Source organism: Falco biarmicus, chromosome 3 (genome assembly GCF_023638135.1).
Source record: "Falco biarmicus isolate bFalBia1 chromosome 3, bFalBia1.pri, whole genome shotgun sequence".
NCBI lineage: Eukaryota > Metazoa > Chordata > Aves > Falconiformes > Falconidae > Falco > Falco biarmicus.
Window position 1 is genome coordinate 89,383,019 of NC_079290.1, and position 20,158 is coordinate 89,403,176.

The window sequence follows — 20,158 nt, forward strand, 5'->3', positions numbered from 1 at the left end:
TTAGAAGCAAGTATCTCTGAGTACTCTAAAGCCGTATTCAATTATGTTTCACAGCAGTGATGTGATGATGGTATTATTATCCTGCATACACAGGGAAAAATAAAGTTGACCAAGAGATTAAGTGACTTACTCAAATCCACTCTGTCATTTGAAGAGCTAGAAAAAACACTCAGCTCCTAATCTCATATTTTAACCAGGAGACCATGGATACTTAAAAATACATCAGCACTGGGTACCATAAAAATTTTTAGATATAAATCACTCCTATTTGTGTTCTATTTCCATTTGTTTAGAGGATCTGTCAAAAGCCAAGGGGTCTGAATAGCTCAAAAAATCTATCAAAATACAAAAGATTAACTTTTTTTGCAGAATATTTATCACTGTTTCCACTTTTTTTGGAAAGAAGGTAGCACAAACTTAGATAAATGGACTAAAATGGATTTAATTTTTATATAGGTTACCCTTTTGTGGAATGACCATTTTGAGACCTCCTAAAATGCAGTCAAATGAACCAGAGAAGTATTTATTTGCTGAGGGAACTACTTTATCTTCCAACAGTGACGAGAACATATTAATGAAACATGGAAACTGCTGTTAAATAGCTCAACTTAGATCACAAGCTTTAACTTCCTAGACATGCTTTTTACCTGGTCATCATGATCCCTCAATTTCTAAGCCTATAACTTTGTATATCTGCAATTATGCCTCCTTCTTGCTTTCATACAGACTTCAAAAATCTAGCCTAGTGTTCAAAAATCTGGTTTTCAGAGGTATAGTCAAATTATTATGAAAACCTGAACATACATTTTTAATAGTGATTTGGGGGATTTTTAATGGCTTTCTTCAACAAGCCCCAAGGAAAAAGAAGTTGCATAAGTACTAAGCTATTATAACCAAATTAACTCACATTCCAAGAGATCAGCCAAAGTCTTAGTTCGAAGAGCCACAGGTCTTTTTGTCTTGTCATTAGTGATGGCGAATTCTTGCATACCCAACTCTTCTGCCACCTTGGCCTGTGTCCTGTTGTTCACCAAAGAACTTCTCAACAGCTGCAACAGAATAAAGTTCCACTCAATGGTAACAATTAGCAATACCAAAACATGAAAGGTACAGAGAGTTGGCGAGAAGCTGTTACTCTTATCCTTGTAGCCTCTTACTTCTTGGTTTATTGTGTTTCAGCACACCTCAAATGTGTGTTACATAAACACACATTCATTCTTTCTACTGCTGGTTTTTCCTTCTGGAAAATAAATTTTATTTATTCTATGGACACATCACTTGCCCAGATATATCTTGTATTTAAAATGCTTGTTTCTGAGCTTCTTTGCAATCACATACCACCTCTTCACCAGTCCTGTACTTCTTCAGCTAATCTGCATTTTTCTAGTTTGCAATACACAGTTATATACATTTTTGCACTACAATGTATAAACACACAATATTCTGGAGTGTATAGAGCAGTCTCCAGTGTCCACCAAATCAGAAATAAATAGGCAGTAATTAAAACAAATGCACATTAAAGCAAGACAGTCTAGTGTTTCAGAACAAGCAGATGAAGAAGCCACTCCATTCCCTTGGTCAGAAAAGAAAACGCATAGCTGGACAGCCTGTATGTACTGTTTGCTTTACTGAGGATAGTATAGCCGAGCCAATGCACCCCTGACAAAGACCTGGCTCTAACATTTTCAGTGTTTGACAACGTCCAGCACCCCTGGCCCTCCAACAGAGTTACCTGAAATACTTAAACCTGGCTCAAGGCAGACTGCATAAATAAACAGACCTCTGCCAAAGGTACAATATAGGTTAAAGGAATATTTTGGAATTTTAGAGTTTCATACAATTTTCTGATTCCCTGCTTAAGGTGCGCTTTTTTCCTTTGAATGAAACAGCATTAATTTAAGGACAGTATAGAAGCCAGGAGTGCGAGGGGAAGAATGTCTCTGTTTTCCACTGTTTAAGTGTAATCTACAGTTGAGAAGCTGCATATACATTTTTTTTCCCTTTGTCTTCCATATCACATTTGCTCAGCTTATTAGATCCAAGTTATATGCTACCTGGCTACAGAATGTCAGCTGAGCTTATGAAAATCAAGATTTATTTGCTGTGCTTGATACTTCATCTCTGACAACAGATAAATAAAGAACAGTATGCTCATTTGTTTGGCAATGATGTATGAAGTAGATACTCACAACTTCATAAACTAGGCAGACTGCAGATAGGATTACCTGTCTCCCTAACCTCTGCTTAAACTCATCTTCTACTTGTTCCTTTCCAAAATTCTTCCATTTTATGTCCTTAAGATAAATCAACAGTACTTTCCCCAACAAAATCCTAAGTAGGATATGCAACCTACGAGACAGAAGTGCAGTATCACATGACAAAAATCTGTTTCTTGTAACAGGAGAAGGATCTCTTGCTGTGTTTGAGGAGTGGTTTTTTTTATGGGACCCATAATCATGATTAGTAGTGCATAAACCAAAGAGCAACATACATGTACACTACACAGTGAATTAGAGATGGAAAAAAAAAACCCAAACCCAAACAGTTATCCTTCTAACACTGTGGTTATTAACTTGCTCTGTATTAGGATTCACCTTCTCTACAAGTGGAATCTAGCAAGACATGGTACCTGTGGCTTCCCAGCAACTTTCTTTAGAACTAGTTTCCACTCCAGCAACACACAGCCTGCATCACTGCAGATGCTGTAATGTGTGACAGGTGCTCAACTAGAGTTTAACTCTAATTACAAAGCATTTTTTTTTTATTCTTCTAATCTTCATGTAGCATGCTACTACCCACAGCTGTAATGTAAGCCAGCACTGGAGAAGCTGCATCTTCCAACATCCAACAAAATGTCCTCCTCTTTTTTGGCACATCACTTGGACATCTCAAGACAGGTAGAAAAGAGTATGTTCTCCTTTCTTTTTCTTAAATATAGTTAATTTACAAATATCTCTCCACAAGTAAACACTAGACACTGGGAAGCCACTGCCAGTCAAGTAAAATCTTCCCATCTTTAACAAAAATTCTCCTTAACACCACAGAAATCATTCAGCTGATGTTCCATTATTACTTTGAATGTTAACTATGTTCCCAGATGACAGGAGAAACAGCTCAGTGTTTGCTGTTTCTCTTTGGATCCCACATCATCACACTCCTTTCTCACAAGTCTCATTTTGTCTAAGACTATTTTCATTTTCACTGCATGCACACCCCCGGAGCTGAAATTTCATTCTAGGCATTGCCTGCTTCTCCGTATCTTTATGTGTTTTCAGCATCCATTCCACTCTAACGTTGTACTTTCCCCTACAAACTTGGATTGTGCAACTTGTTCTACTTACTAACTCACTAATAATTAAGCAACACTGAGACATTCTGATCATTGTTTTGAGTGTTTACACCCATTAAGAGCAACACTTCATGTCTTTCCTGCTAAACAGTTCTTGAAAGATTTACCTTACTACTACAAGACCACTGATGCCTACATTCTTGAAAGTCACCCACAAAGCAAAAAAAAACCCAGCCACCAGTCTTGGATTTCTGCCTTATATTTTTGTTTCTCTGAAGAATTAGTTTGGCAAGATGCTTCCCCTTTTAACTTTCACTTCCAAAGTTTAGGCTTTATCTACTCTGTCTCTTGAACAGTGCAGAACAATCCATGCAAACGTAAATGAAACTTAGGAAATGGTGAAGAAAAATTAAAACTGCTTTTAGTCCGAGAATGTCTTGTAAACAAAAGCTTTAGCTTCTTGTCTTGTAAACAGCTTTAGCCCAAAAGACTCAAAAAGTGCATTCTTGAAAACACATTGCCTGCTAGACTTAGCAATGCCATCCCTTTATTGATTTGAGGAAGTTACTCCAAGTAGCTAAGAAACTTACTGTGCTATTTCCTAATTTTAACTAGAAGATTTGATTAATATTCTTAATACATTTATCGCTTTTTATTCCAGTCAAGACTTGAAAACTAACAAAAATTTAGTAAGCCTAAGAAAACTTCTTCCTCACAAACAAAGCCACAGCTGTCTAGCTGCAGTACTAAATGAATCAATCAGGAAAAACCCTACATACCCTACCACCCTATGTTTAAAGTACTGTAAATTGCAGAAAGTTCCCCAAACTGGGATGTTCAGAGTAAGGGAGGCTGAAAGGCTAAGGTAATCAACAACAGATGACTACAACAGTAGTAAAATTAAATTCAAAAGCTACTACAGGAGCTCCAGATTGAAGACAACGGGAAAACCAAAGTAAAACAGACTGTAAAAACTTCATCAGGAAACATAACCCTACCTGGCCACAGGTTGAAGACACTAGAAGTCGTGAATAAAAAACATCATGTGATGTGCCTATTTAAAGAAATGGTTTAAGACACCCATCTTTAATCAAGAACTAGTCTTATCTCCCAATTTCATCACTGACATCCTTAAAATTATTGATCCATTTCACAGAACAAAAATTATTGCACTGGGCTCATAAATCACCATTTCCTATTCATTGCAGTGCTCATGACTTAAAATTAACAAAGCCTCATTAAGAGCAGTGGTTGCTGAGGCTTCTTTTATTAATCAAATCCAGAATAATTCACTAGCTGGTCCTATAATTTCAGTCTCCACCCCACTCTTGCTTTTCCAGAGATCATGATTGATGGCAGTCTCACCGTTAAGTGCCCTTCATGATGATCAGGGAAATGTATGAATAAATACTCTGTGGCTACCAACTGCATTATGGAGTCACCCAGGAATTCCATCCTCTGGTTGTGGCCTCTGAAAAGGAAGACATCAATGCAGCAAAATCAATAAGCACTCAGGGAGGAAAAAACAAAACCAGCATGCACACACAAATTAAAATGAAGAGCAACCTCAAAGTGAGCCTTGCTCATTTCCAAACGCATTTAAGACAATTTTCCAGTGTTAACCAGATGAGATGAAAACACAGTTCATTACTGTTTCAGGGAGAAAGCAAATCAGAGTAGCTACGTATAAACACCAATATTAGATCACAGATCTGGGACTAACTGAAGGAGCAGAGCAGTTAACAAAGCTTGTAATGAGATAAGGTCTCTACCTGCAATTTCTTATAAGAAAGTGAAGTAACGAATGCAATGACTTCAATAGAGAAAAAGGTCTGTCCATTCACAAGAAATAAGAGAATCAGGGTCTAAACTCATGTGAGATCCTGGACCAGGCAACGAGTGGTAATGGCTCTACTGTTTGCTTTAAAACAGGGCCTGGCAGCTCTACACACCACAGAACACAAGGGCTGCACTTGGACCAAAGAGCACGATTTTACTTGTTTCCGCTGCCCATATGTACCTCCAAGTATGTTTTGCTACTGTCTCAGAAGTGATGTACAAATATCAGCGATGTAGGAAGCTCAGAAGAAACACCAGCATCGTGCTCTAATGCCTACAGTCTTTCCCACAGTATCCACTACTGACTACTGACAGAGATGGGACACTGAGCCACACAGGCTTGCAAATGTAGCTGCTCTATTCTCTTCTGGAGAACAGATACAGCATCTAGAGTTTGTTTTCAAATACAGCAATCTGTGATACTAACATAAGGATGAGGACTCTTGCTGTGTACTCACAGAGTCAGATGGTTAAAGCCCACTGTCCTCAGAGTGAACGCGCGTGCTAGAAGCCGAACATGAGTAAAGATGACTCCAATAGCCTCCTCAAACTCTGTAAGCTTTTGAAGAACTGGAGAGGTCTCAATGAGTTGCCTGTCAGTATTGGACTCCTGCAGCTGTAAATACAATTCAGTGCAAATAATGACAAACTGACGCCGTTTCAGAACATTTGAGAGAAAAGCAAGCCTTCTGTTAAACAAGGGCAAAGAATACAGTGAACAAGTTGTTCTGTGGGCAGCTGAACTGAGAAAACAGTTTCCTCTGGCTTTTTGTCTCAGATAATTACCACTCAAAGATGCGAGCTCTGATGTATGCTTTTTTAACAGCTGAGGCATTTATAACACATTACTTGTCTCTACATGTGGATAGCATGGGCTACTTATTTGCACAAAACATGTACAATTTTATGTGTCTGAATTTTCTAGTATTATCATATTGTCTTCAACTGAAAAACAGATTAAAAATCACTAGAATAGGGCTGGCAGACTGACAGCACATCAAGATGAGACAAAACACAAATTATTTCTCCCATTTTCCTTCACTATCAAAAATCAAGAATAAATACTTAGCATATGAAATTCGAAAGGGCACAATAACACAAGAAAATTAAAATTATCAGTTTGGGTCAGTATCTTTTCCTATCAGTTTCTTATCTGATGTCTTCGATGCGGTGACACTGTTAAATGGCTTTCTGGAGCTGGGAAATGGCTTAAGCATTTCCTCCAGCCACTCTGGGCATCTCTTTTGTACAGAAAGCTATAAGAGGAAGAATCATCCAGATGAGGATGCCTAAAGGAAAAGTAAGAATAGCAACAGATTTTCAAAATGGTATTAAGATCTCTTCTGGTTTGTTCCTTATCCCTCTTCTGTTAATTATTTACATTCAATTTGCCCCACGCTTGGATGATAACAGTCAGTTTGCAGGTGGAGCTGAGAGTGCTTTTTGCTTCTTCATGCACCATCCTTTATATTTACCTACACAACATTTCACCTGCTTTTTTATTCCACAGTTAGTCACTCTTGCATTCTCGCAATCAGACTGCAATTCTTCAGCATGCTGTTATCCCTGCTACCCTGAATAATTTGGTATTGTCAACAAACTGCCACCTCACTGCTCATCCCCTTCTCTAAGCTGTCGATGCGAACAGCCTGTACTTCAGCAAAGATCCCTAGGGAAATCTGCCACTGATCTCCATCCCTTGTGAGATGTGGTCATTTCACTCCTGCTCTCCATTTCTTATGTTTCAGCCGTTCCTTTAAATCTTGTAAGGACTGACAGTATTCACTGGGGTTGCTTTTTTTTTTTTAAAAAAAAACACATTTTTAAAAGCCTTTTAGAGTGCTTTTCCAACATCCTCTTAGAAAACCCAGCAGACAGTATCATCTGCATCATCACATGCTTTTTTGTCTCCTCTGAAATCACCTATTCATTTGTGAGGCAGGACTTGTCTTTGCATGTTGACTCTTTAGAAAAAGAGACCACACATACCCAGGTGACCACTAATTAATTTTTTAATCACTATTTTTACTGACTTGACTATTGCCAAATAACAGGTTACAGGTTCCCAGTTCTCTGTATCTTACCCAGACCTTTTGCTGTTTGTTTGTTTGTTTTTTTTAATTGGTATCTCATTTGTCATATTGTTACAGCGGCTTTAAAATTTTTTTAAATACTATTTTTCAGGCTAGCTGCGCCCAAAGGCCAACCTAAGCAGCCTGTGTTTCCCCTACTGGCAAGCAGAGAGCCAGGCTGGTTTCTGGGACATGGAAGAAAATAAATTTTCATCATACAAGTTAAGGTAGTAGCAAAAAATTATAAGCTGCATACACTATCTCCAGTCTCTAAGCGGAGTCCCAGTCTTCTTTGTGAAAGCACAGATAAAAATGTTAAAATAAAGTAAGAGAAAAGAAAGAAATCCAGAGTAAAAAGAATTTTCTTGGGACCTTGTGCTACCATGCAGGACAGCTGTTGCTGAATCTCAAAAGTTCACTTTCCCATTAAGATTCTTTTCTATTTACATTCACAGAGTTAGTCATAAAAACACTTCATGTGCACTGATTTGTTGCTGAAAATTTTGTGTATGTACCCATTGCGAAATCCCCACAAATATACGAGACGTTTCAGATGGAGGACTCAACGTGACCTTCTGCTGGAAGGGTGCACTCATAAAAAGTTTCAAAGGAGTCAAACCGACCGCACGAAACATCAGGGATTTGGTTGGTCAAAAGACACCTCTCAGATGTTCGTATGACCCTCAAAACCTTACTGACTGACTGGATGACAATGTGAATACAGCCATTCTTGCAGCACCACGGCATGCTTGGAACATGCTACCATGTTTGCTGTGATGGCAAGAAGCTACAGTGACCATGACTTGCTCTAGGTCTCCTCCAGATTTCAGTCAGGGAACAATGCTGGGAAATCATTCTCCCAACTTTCAGCCTTGTAAACTAACAGCTTGGGAACTTGTATCCTTCAATACATGGAGGATAAATTAACCTTCAGACACCTTCATAATTTTGGTGTTTACTTGGTATAAAAAGGTACTGGAATCACTGAAACAACCACAGTATCATTGCGTGTGTCCACACGCACACAAAACGACAAAAAAATCAGAATCACACTCATTCCACTCAACTAACGTGCCCTCCTAACTACTAAGGTTTCAGTCTTAATTTCAGGTTAACAAAATATGTACGTAGATTGGTTCTGCACCCTTTTTCCCTCAACTTCAAGAAGATGAACATGAAGCTACCAAAATGTTACCTCTCACTAGATTTAACATATAAGCACAATTATATATCAAACATGAGCTAAGGAAAGGTGAATGACTAATTCTCAGACAGGCAGAGACTCGTTATTTATTAAAAAAAAAACCACAAACAACAAACAAACCCAAAACCAAACACAAAGGCAAATATATAGCCTCCTTTGGCTACTTTTTTGCACAATTTCTGAGATGTCATTACAATGGAAACCTATGGAAATGCATCCCTGAAAATAAGAGCTATGAAATTTATTACAGAAAGAGATACACTTACTTGGAGTGGGTGTAGTGGATAATTAAGCCATACATCCCGCAGGTCCTGCAAATATTGAGAGATGCCTTTAATGCTCAAGGGAGTCATTTAACAAATTCCACAGTACTAAATAAAATGTCATTACTTGAAATACTGAACTATTTCAGATGCTGACTCTGCTTATTGCAAATTCAATAGTGCTGGCAAACTAATTTTTAAAATCATGTATTTGCTGTTCAAACTGCCTGTAGTTCTCCCAATTAGCTTGTCTCAAAGAGGTGGAAAAATCCTCAAACCAAATAAAAAGTGGTTAAAGGAAGGAAAAGATTTGTTTGAGCCTCAGGACTAACTTTATTTGCAAGTACTTCTCAGTAGCAAGTTTGACTTCACCAAAGGCAAGGACTAAAAAAACAGAAAAAAAACCCCAACCACGTTTTCTTCTATTTCATATTGGCTTCTTTCACTACAGGCACCGAGCAGCAAATAAACAGAGTTACAATAGGCTTCAGAATATTTCTAATAAGCTTTATAATTTCGCAAAGTCAGAGATTTTCAAGAAAGAAAACACAGTATAATTCATCCCCTCACCACAGCCACTTGTATTGTCCCAGAAGTACGTACTTGTTACTTTCCTTAGCCACTCTATGGGATAAATTCCAGCTAACAGTGATCTAAGATACAGCATGGAAGAATGGATCAGGCTTTATTTATGCAATTGGGTAAACACTGGATGAAATCCCTGTATTTTATTTGAAGATATGTTTTAAAACTTTTAGGGGTGGGACAATTTAACTGATGAAACAAGAACAGTCACTCTACATGTGCATCATTTCCCCAAAAGCGTGCCGCCTGGATCCACAGCACCCATCTCTGTTATTAAAATAGCACTCTGAATGGAAGTCTGCAGGTTTCCCATGCCACCCGCCGCTCCCTGCCTAAGCCAGCCAACCAACAGCACACCTGAGGAAACACCTGAGGAGCCTGCTGTCCTAAAAACACTGCTACGTTCAGTTTCCAGGAACCACATACAACAGGCGTACTCCTATTCATTTGTGACTCTCAGCTAAAACAATGGACAAGAGAGAATGTCTTCAGTTATTTTGAAAATGGAAATCAAATCATACAAATATATAAATACCTTGTCATTGAAGAGTAAACGTCCAAACAATTGTTTTGCTTCTTCTAGGCTCCCCTCTAGATAAACAGCTCCTGCATGAGGGGACCAACATGTCAAAGGTCAATAATGCATTAATACTTGGAAAATTACTAAGCACAGGAAAGTCAAAGATCTCCGCCTTCTTCATTTCCAATAAAATTATTTTTTAAAAGCATGCTTTCTGTAGTACTACCTAATCTCTTGAGAAATTTAAAGCATGTTAAACACCAACATAAATCAATGGTCATAAAATGCACAGAAAAACCTGACATGGTTAAATCAGTGATAAAAAATGATACCGTCAAAGAGCAAAGTTTACACAAATTAGGTTAGAAGCAATCTATTTCTAAAATTTCTAAAAGCAGTTTCCAGTAATCAGCTAACTGTACCACATACGTAGATAGTGCAAGCCATGAAATACATTTCAATAGCTAGTGAATAACTTTCATTTATTCTGTACTTTCAACAACATTACATTCTGCATATAAATGATGTGTCAGGACTATTCCAAAACTCGTCTTCCCAATATCCCAATAATACACTATCTGAACTGGTAAGTGCACCTCTGCATCTCTCAGTTTCTGAAGATTATGGTACTTTTTAACTGCATGTACAGCCCTCGCTAGTCTTCCATTAGCCCCTTTAGTAACAAGCTCTGCAAAACTTGTCAAAGTTGTTACATTTTGCATGCTATATTTTTTGAGTGTACCATAAACACTCTGTATCTGTGCAGGCACTTTATAAATGTAGTATCAACATTTTTTCCTTTGAAACTCTTTACAGGTAGACTTCTGAAAACCTCAAACTAGTTCTTGTAAGCACATCTGTAGAAAAGCAAAGGGAATACACAGCTACATGAGGAAGACAAAGAAAGGGAGTCGATTTTCCCACATACAGGAAGAATGAAGAACTTGGTTTGCTTTGCTGTGTCTTTCCCCCTCACGTTTTCCTTTTAATTCCTCATTAGGTCAACCACTTTCTCTGGACTCTTTGGAGAACAGTTTGGGGGATGATAAGACCATGATGCCAGAGGCACACAGGTCCTTGGCAGCCTACATATACTTCTGGCTATTATTTTTATCACAGGGAAGTACCACCAGACTTTTACAAAGGTTCTCAAGTAGGAGCTCCAGACCCCACATATACTTTTATAGTCCCTTAACTAGCTCCCAGATTTTAGCTATGGCCCTGGCAAAATCTTATTACTCAATTAACTTTGTGAACAACTTTGTATTGGAGGTTAAACAGCAAGCCGCTCTCTTAGCAAATCTCAATGCTTGCCAAATAGTCCTCAACATTACATCCTAGACAAGCTGAAATATATGAACAAAGCCACAAATACCTATCTGGTGTTCCTTTGCTGTTTGTTTTTTATTTTTAAATTAAAGATCCAAGTACTCATGGAAAGCAAAATAGTTAAAAAGAAAACACTTATTTCTTGGTAAGATGAAATGCAATTTGGTCCAAGGCAGAACGCATAGAACTATTAACATCTAAGCCAACTATGATCTGTTTTTCAAAACAGACAAAATGCCTCAGGAGCCTGTGCAGCATGTAAAGACCTGGATCGGGGCTAAACCATCCCCACAGCTAGTATCACGTACAGTATGTTTAGATGAATATGAAACCAAATCAGTGAGATTTATCTTGCTTTGTGTATTCAAACAAGTGATGTATTATAAAAACATGCTGTTTAAAATACAGCTTGTGTGGATGTAACAGATCGGATTTCTTCCTTACTGCTTACTTATCTGGTAAATGTGGCCAGGCAGCCTTGATTTCTTCTCCAGCATAAATTTACCAGCTAGCACAGCCAGTCACTACTCAGCATCTTAGTGCCCAACAGTAAGTTTGACACAACTCCCCTTCATCCTCAGCTAAAGGGTTTTGGTAGCTTTATTATACCAGCCATGGCATATTGCCATGATTTTTATTTGTAAGGAAAAGACAAACACTTATTTGTCAAATTTCGTTTTAATTCATAGGAGAAGTTTAGCAGGGCACAGAAGAAGTAGACCGCTGTCTGGGCTGGGAGTGCCGGGTGCATTCAGACAGCAAGCTCCAGAGTTTAAAATGCAGGGCTGAAGTGTGAATCTATAATTTGCAGGTCTGTGCAAGTACTATTGGAAGCAGTGAACCTGCACTTTTCCTGCCAGACCATGGTGACTGAACTGCTCCCGTCGGGTGACTGCAGGCGGCAGGCCATGGTGGCACATGAGAGATGGTGTTCTGCGGTGATGGACAGAAGTGCCACGCCACAACGGCATGAAATGGGTGTGCCTTCAGTGCGTGGCAGGCAGAATATGGAAGATGAGATTTTTCATTCTAATACGCATCTTGCTATACATGTGGCATATATGCAGCAGATGGGAAGAGATAAGGAAAATTTAAACTTTACTATTGGCTACCTTTACTAACACTACTCAAACCAGAACCACGTCTCCTCCATCACAGTCAACATAGCATAAAGACATATTAAAACATAACTGTCTGCATACAGAAATACTCATGCTTTACCTATTAGGGCTTCAAAGCAGTTGGCCATGGCATGGCGGAGATCCGATTCTCTGCAAAGGTCTGGACCATGAGCGTAAAGCATAAATCGATCTAGTTCTAGCTTCTGCAGAATATACGGAAAGAGTCAAAACTATGGTTTTAGAAGTACAAGAGTACAAGTTCTAGTCACTAGAATTTAGAATTCAATTACACTATTTTTATACATCAGCTGTGTTTGGGAGAACTTTAAAGCCTTTCTTCATAGTTTCAGTTCAGACATAGGCCAAAATTAGAGGACTTCATATATGTTTATCAAAGGCACGTAACTAGAGTGGGATAGCATGGGAAAGCTAGGAATTATGAAACCAAATTGTCAAGGGAAGCCACATCAAAACATGTTACTAGTGAGACTTAGGGATGTGTTCAAGAGGAGGGCTGAAGGTGCGACAGAAAAATAGCCTGATACCGGCTGGATGGTACAACATGCTGTTTCTTGCTGGTAGTTTGCCCTCATGTGATTTGCCTTCAGAAATGCTAAAGGGACATTCAAAGGGAGGGGAGTTAACACCGAGGAAAAAGATTTTGCCTACAAGAAGATAAAGTAGAACAGTGAGGAACAAGAACTCTGGTAGACACAATCCACTGAACATCTGGCTTTTCCTCTAGGAATGTCAACAGGTGGCAGCAACAAAAGCCTCTGGGCACTGCAAGCAGAAGAGCGATATTTTAATCCGCAGTGCCACCTAGCCTTCGCTTTCCTTTCAAATGTGCACCATTGACATTCATCTGTTGTTTAAACTACAGTTCTGCTTGCCAGCCAGAAACTCAGGTAGCAAGTCAGATATATAACATAATTTTGCTATACAAATGCAGGCAAGAACTAGGTTCTCTTTACATATTCATCTTTTTGACACAAAACTGTTATTGAGATTTTTAAAGAGGAGGTTTGTGCATCTTGAAAAGTTTGTATTAGAATAGGTTCTTCCTAACTGGGTGTAAGTTTCCACTGACTAATTTCTCATTAACTTTCTACTTTATCCTCCTGGTGTATATGTAAGAAGTAAAAGTAGAGATGAAGTGGTTTGAGGTTCATGGTATAGACACATTCCAACTGGAAAAACAAAGTCTTCCATTTTCAGTGAATGAGAGCCTGTTCACTGCTCCAGAACACAGGGAATAACCACTTTCAATGTTCCATTGTGCTTTACAAAGTGCAGGGAGCACTCACTCAAGCCAACATAAAAGTGGAACATTAGTTGTTTAATAATGAATTTAATCTTCTTACAGATTATTGTCATTTGTTCAAGTTAACAGGTGTTGGGGTGTCTCACTGACCTCCAACGGCTTATCACCATTTTGGGGGCTGGCATTCAGCTTTTTTTTTCCAACTGTTTCACTTCTCATTTTTTGACCACAACACATTCCAGATTATTTTTAAAATTTCTGCTACAAGGCCCCTTAGAAGCTACATAAATTTATAGTTTGATCTTCAATTAAAATAGCATTCCACATGCACAAGAGAAGTTGAGGAGCTGAGAATATTAAGTAAACTGAATGCAACATGACACTGCAGGGGATAATTAAAGGGGATGAAACCATGAACATCATATAAGATATAGTAGAGGAAAAAAGTGTAAGTTGGGAAATCAGGAATGTACATATTTCTAATATTTACAGTTGTATCTAATACAAATAAATACAATTTAAAAAATGTTGAAATAAATTTTTTTAAAGATTGTCCATGTACAATGATAAGGGCTGTGAACTGACTTTAAGAATATATGAGCTTTTCTGATGCTGTTTTTAAAATAGTAACATCAATTCATGCTTATCTAAATCATTAAAGAAAGCTTTGGACAAAAATGATTTGTGTTCACTCCCTGCCCTATGCCTCTCCTGGTAGCTGGGAAAAAGATGGCATGTTAGAAATCACGCAGGTTTTGCCAAAATCTCAGAACTGGATACACTTATTTAAATTACTGCATGAACACAAACAGAGAAGATTAAAAGAACACTTGAAAACTATCAGCAGTACACAGTGGACATGTGTGCATGCATGCGTGGGTGCACAGCTTAATACATTACATCAGTAAGTATCAGACTTTTTAAAAAAACACTCTAACAAAATTAAGTATGAATAACAGAGTAACAAATTACCTATGGAGACTTAATCAACTTTCTATATCATATTCCCACCCTCCAGTGTCATGTAGAAATGTAAAAAGTTCTTCATTCACATAATTAAACAAAATAAGATTCAGAGGCATCTCAGTTTTCCCCAGGAGATAACACAACTTTTTACCAAAAGCCTTTCTAACATATTTCTCTTTCACAGTACATATTGAATCTGAAAATGACTGTGTAGCTTAGGGAACAGACAAAATGATTTTTTCCCCACTTCCTCTACCACGTGCTGCCATGTTCTCCCTACATATTCTATCAGGAAGTCCTTTTATAAACCACCAGTTTGTTTCTCTCTCTTCACTGAATTTCTACTATCAGCTTCATTACTTGTGCAATTTGAAGGTAAATACAGGCACACCTTCAACAGAAGCATCCTGAAAACTTATCCTTCTGCTTGCAAAAACTACTCCTTCTGAAAACATGCTTTGGGGAAAACACTATGTCCTACTTAATCTTTAAAATCTACTTTCAAACTGAAAAGAGTTCCTGTATCTTAAATCTTGTATACAAAACATTATAAAGACACTGATGTTCAAAGCAGGCAGATCCCTCAAGAAGCAATCCATGCACAAAGACTATCCTACCTATGGGTGTCAAATACAGAGATGTGTAAAACTGTACCTTAGCCAACATGGCAAGGTGTTGGTTCTGTACTATGGCAGTGCGGTACGTAGCTAATCCTCCTTCCTCCAGAGTGGGAAACAAGTAGTACAAGTGGACACTGGCAAAACAAAAATCAAATCAGAATCTGTCAGCATATGGTTAAAGACGAACCATGTGTGCCCTCCAGGGAGCCATGCCCTTCCTTCAGCTAGGACCTGAAGGTCTTCATCCCTTGCCAAGGTGGCAACTCAGCTTGAAGTAAGGTAAAGAAAGAAACATTAAAACAATGCTCAATAATATTTGACTGGGTAGCACTAGCAGCAGAGGAGGAAGAGTGCTCTTTCTCTACCGGGCAGCACATGATCTCTAAATCCCTGCAATGACATGCAGTTCCCTCTTCTGAAGGTTTGTGTCTATCAGCAGCAGGGGGTTCAGCAAGGTTGACACCTAGAGGATGCTGAGAAATAAAGCACAAGAGAACTCTCAGCCCTGAGAAACTCCATGCTACAGGTACTCAGTGCTTTAAGGTGGTACTACCGATTCAGGCCAGACCACTGCTCAGAATACTTGTTTTACAAGTTTCTTACAGGACTTTAACAGATGCTAATGGAGCCGAAGAACGAACTCAACAATCTGTATTTATCAAATGTGTGAAGTCATTAATACCACAGAAAAAAAAAATGTGTAAAAATCACAGGCTTTCAACTGCCTTTAATTATATATGTCATCAGTCAAGTAAGATGCTTCGCAAAACAGAAACAAAAAAAAAAAGTAAATTCAGTGATCCAACCAACATGAGTAACAGATAAATGTTCTTCATATTTGACTATCTAACCCACATCGGAAAAAAGTTAATACAGTACAGAGAGGACTTTCAACATCCCACAAGTACGCCAGTGGATGGCACTAATTATTAAAATATTTTAACCCAGCACACAGGAAGGAAAGTGCAGATGGATGCAATATTACTTAAGGAAAAAAAAACCTGCTATAAAACTTAGAGGCAATCTAATCAAGCACCACAATTCACAAAAGCAGAGACCTGAAGTCGAGTCAGAAAAAATCCTTCAGACTTAAATAGGTGCTAACATGCTCTATTGAACAGAAATGTAGCTCAGTTTTTTTCTGAATTCAGACAAAAGTTAGCTCCGAAAGTCAACTGAAGGTTGATGAACAATGACAATGAAAAATGCAAGACATTTTAATCAGCAAGTCTTCCATCTTATTAGACTGTACGTTTGTATGACAGAAAAGGCCATGGGTTTTAAGGGCAGTGGAGACCTCTATATAGACTAACAGCTTTTAATGCCGAGTAGCTAATGCTAGTAGAGGCCAGCAGAGAATGGAGATAGAAGGGCAGTTCTGTAATTCATACAATGAACTTGCCTACAGAGAAGCTTTACAGTAAACACTACTCCCCTTTTCAAAACAGCAGAACAAAGCAGCTGAAAATGGATTCTAGTCTTTATTTTGTGCAAAATGCCTGCCTCTAGTACTCAGGTAAGAAAAACCAATGGAGGTAAAACATCTGTGCTCAGCTCTTTATTTACATACAGACATTATGGAAGCTACATCCCTAATAACTGGAAATATACAAACTGCAGCACATTCAATATTACTAATAAATGCCTTTCACTTGCAGCTAGAGAAAAAGAACACATGGAAACAAAATGGCATGCTAAGAAAAATATCTTTCCTTTAAAAAATGGGTACAAAGATCAAATTGTCAGTAGCTGAATAGTCTCTAATCCCAATCAATTTAAAATTGCACTCCATGAAACAGAAACTCTAGCTTTTCATTTTGTAATCTTTCTTGTTGTACATCAGCACTGAAGGAATTTTCAATGGAGCTCTGTACACGTGTAGCTCTAAATATTAGGCCGGACTGCAAACACACAGTCATAAAGCAGACACTGCAACGTTTAGTAAGCCCAACAGTACGACAATAACATACAAAGGTGAGGGCAGCTGAAGAATTCCTCATTTACCTCGTTAAGAACTCCACCACAGCATCTCCCAGAAATTCTAAACGCTCGTTGTGGTTAATCCTGAAAAAGGCATTTTATGATTTATCATCAACTAAGTAACACATGCTGGTTATTTACACAATACAATTGAAATAGAACAAATCAGAGTTGACTGCTGATCAGCCATGACAGACATTCTTGCAGCCTCCCCTACCCTCTCTGGGTTACAAACCTTTCCAAAATAGAATAACAATTACATGAATCTTGAAACTCAGGACTTTGAAATTTTCATACGTTCCATTCTGAGCTATTGTCAGAGCTTAACAAATAGAGAAAGGAGACACAGCACTGCTGACTGGCACTGAGGTCAGGTTTCTTTGTCCATCAGAGGGCACCAGGCGATTGAAAAAAACCAGCCTGTCTTCAGTCTTGTGCATGCAACCAGGGAAGTGTACATCATTAACATCAACACCTGCAGGGTATGATAACTGCAACAGATTCATTGGTATGGCAGAGCTACAAGGGAGTAAAGTCCTTCCATTTTTCACAGCAGCATTAAATGCCCTGTTTTCTGTAACTTCCTTTGAGCTCAAAAGAAAAAACGGCTGTACAAGAAGATGTATTCAAAGATGCCATTAAGCTAGCAGAATCTTCTGTTTCCTGTGTTTTCCATCTCTTCTATCACTGCTCCTAATTTTCCTTTGTTTTGCATAAAGTTTTGTTTCCTTCAAGCTCTTTGCCTGCTTATATAACACAGGACTAACAGGACACAGCAACTGAAAAAAAATGACAGTTTGTCTTCGAATATGTACAAATTTCTGCTCTACACATCAAAGCACGTAAGTAGCACCGTTTTGCCTTCCAATATGATTGTAACAGAATCAAGGCCATTGCCACAGGATTTTCTTTTTTTATTTAACCCAAAAGATCCTTCTCAAGTGTTTGACAGCTTTTACCGTCATCTGCACTCCCCCAACAATCATATAGTTAGTCTAGTTTCTGAAATAGCAGGCCTTTGTTATGGGCTGAAAGAATTCAAGTACCTCTGCTGCGTGCAAAACAAAGCATGAGCAACACTACGATTCCTCTGTGTAGCAACATAGCAGAAAACACAGCTCTCAGAAGTGAACTTTATATTTGTGTTATTTTGTGAGAATTAATGCAATTTAGCCTTATTTCACATTATCTTAAGAGAGCTTAAATAAGCTTGTGGCTCACTCTTGAAGAAAAGGGCACGATCTAGCTGGAACAGCATTTGAGGAAGGCTGCAACAATAACTTACTCAGAATTCAGCTTCTCCCATTCCCGAGCTTCCTCCAAAATGATGACTCTTAAAAGGCCCAGTAACACTAGTTAACTAAAATACATACACTCTGCCCTCTAGAAAATGCATTTAGGAGATTCCACGTGCAACTGTTTCTTGCATTAGCCCTATGAGATTTGTTTATTCTCTTTGGCTAAATATGGTGCCTGTGGCTATAAAATGCATCTTAAACATTATTTATGTGCACAGAATTCTTAGCGGTCACTTAAGGATTATTACATTACAACATTAATGTTTTTTGCATATGTCTACATTGGACCAGTAAATCAGCAAAGCCCACGTAAAGTATCACAGTCAAGTTAACAAGCTGTCATGCCAGGAAGGTACTACTGTGAGGAAACATGATGGAGAATCCAATTTATAGCAAAGACAACAACAAATCTTATTTTTTATTTTGCAGAAAGTAAGAATTTAACTTTTTAGTCCTCCTCATTTCAAGGATAAACAAAATTATAGAATTATCTGTTAAAACCTTCCTCAGGAGTTTTCTGCAGGCATGACCAAACATTTACTATGTCACTGCTAATTGAGGCTCAGCACATCTTCATAATATAAAAGTCAATTTAAAATTACTTTTCATTTCAATTATTTGCCAAAGCTGTTGCTGACAGTAAAGTGGGCTGTTTCCATTAAACATCTCCTTCTGCCAACATCTTCCCTACTTGCAAATAATAACTTTGATTACCTGGAAGGAGCTGGATCATCCTGTCCCAAACGGGACATAATATTTATCAGCGTGTTTATCCCTAGAAATATAAACAACACACTATGAAACAAACCATCACTAATTCAGTTTGAATAGGCTTAGAAAATAATTACCAAAAATGTTACTTTGTAATTACTGTAGACAACTTCATCCTGTTATTCAGAGGGTTTACTTACAAGTATAAACCTTACACATGCTCTCAGCCTAACTGCAGTCCTGTTACAGTACTATTGTACAGATAAAAATACCACCTTTGTGTGAAAAAGACATTCAAAATAATACACAAACAATAAACAACTTACTTCATTACAGCTGAGTATACTTTTAAGGGGTAAGGAATATTCTGCAGCAGACAAACCACATATTTTCATATTAATAAGACGTTTTTACAAAATACCCTCCAGTTTGCTCACCATGCTCAGCAGCAATTTAAGAAAACAATACTTGCCAAAAATCAAAGAAAATGCATCCTCCCATTTATTACCCTTGGCTTTTCTCAGCTCTTTACTTGTTGATTAATTTGCAATATCCAGTCTTTTAGAAACATCTCACTGATGTCTCTGGATAATCACAGAAATCCTTCACTGAAGGGATCTCTCAGAAGAGCAACGGCCAACAAAATAATAATGGACAAAAGGTTTGCTTACTGATTAAGTGTGACATAAGAGAAAAATGGTAGTGGTGTAACAGCATACCTTTTTTTCTCATGTGCATATGGTGAACTTTTCTATCTCCATACTTTGGTTGTCGGATCCCACAGTTGGATAAGGAATTTCTAGCATGATCCGGATTCATTCCGAAGTTCAAGTGATGGCTTGGATGAGTCATGGCAAGCTATAATGTAGCACACACAGGGGAAAAAAAGTCTTAGATGCATTTTTGCAAATAAAAGAAAAAAATATATCTTGGACTGAAAGCTAATAATTATTTTTTAGTTTGAAGAAAGGCTACAAAGTGATGTCGTCAATCAATCCAGCAATTTAAATGTAGGATGTACTATTTCAGATGTCAGAAAGCAATATTTATACCCAATCATTGGTTTAACTAATTAACTTTCAATATTTTTTTTTAAA

General features: G+C 38.0%; 1 protein-coding gene across 2 annotated transcripts in view; it reads right to left on the reverse strand.

Moving 5' to 3' along the window:
• DROSHA (drosha ribonuclease III) overlaps positions 1-20,158 on the reverse strand; it is a 75,014-nt gene that overhangs the window by 6,760 nt on the left and 48,096 nt on the right. For both annotated transcript variants that reach the window (XM_056331675.1, XM_056331676.1), the window contains 10 exons: positions 19,781-19,919; positions 19,065-19,125; positions 17,077-17,136; positions 15,107-15,206; positions 12,323-12,425; positions 9,788-9,858; positions 8,671-8,715; positions 5,587-5,744; positions 4,655-4,760; positions 908-1,049 (listed from right to left, as the gene is read on the reverse strand). In XM_056331675.1, coding sequence (XP_056187650.1) covers positions 908-1,049; positions 4,655-4,760; positions 5,587-5,744; positions 8,671-8,715; positions 9,788-9,858; positions 12,323-12,425; positions 15,107-15,206; positions 17,077-17,136; positions 19,065-19,125; positions 19,781-19,919 — 985 coding nt within the window. The remainder of the gene's footprint in view (positions 1-907; positions 1,050-4,654; positions 4,761-5,586; positions 5,745-8,670; positions 8,716-9,787; positions 9,859-12,322; positions 12,426-15,106; positions 15,207-17,076; positions 17,137-19,064; positions 19,126-19,780; positions 19,920-20,158) is intronic.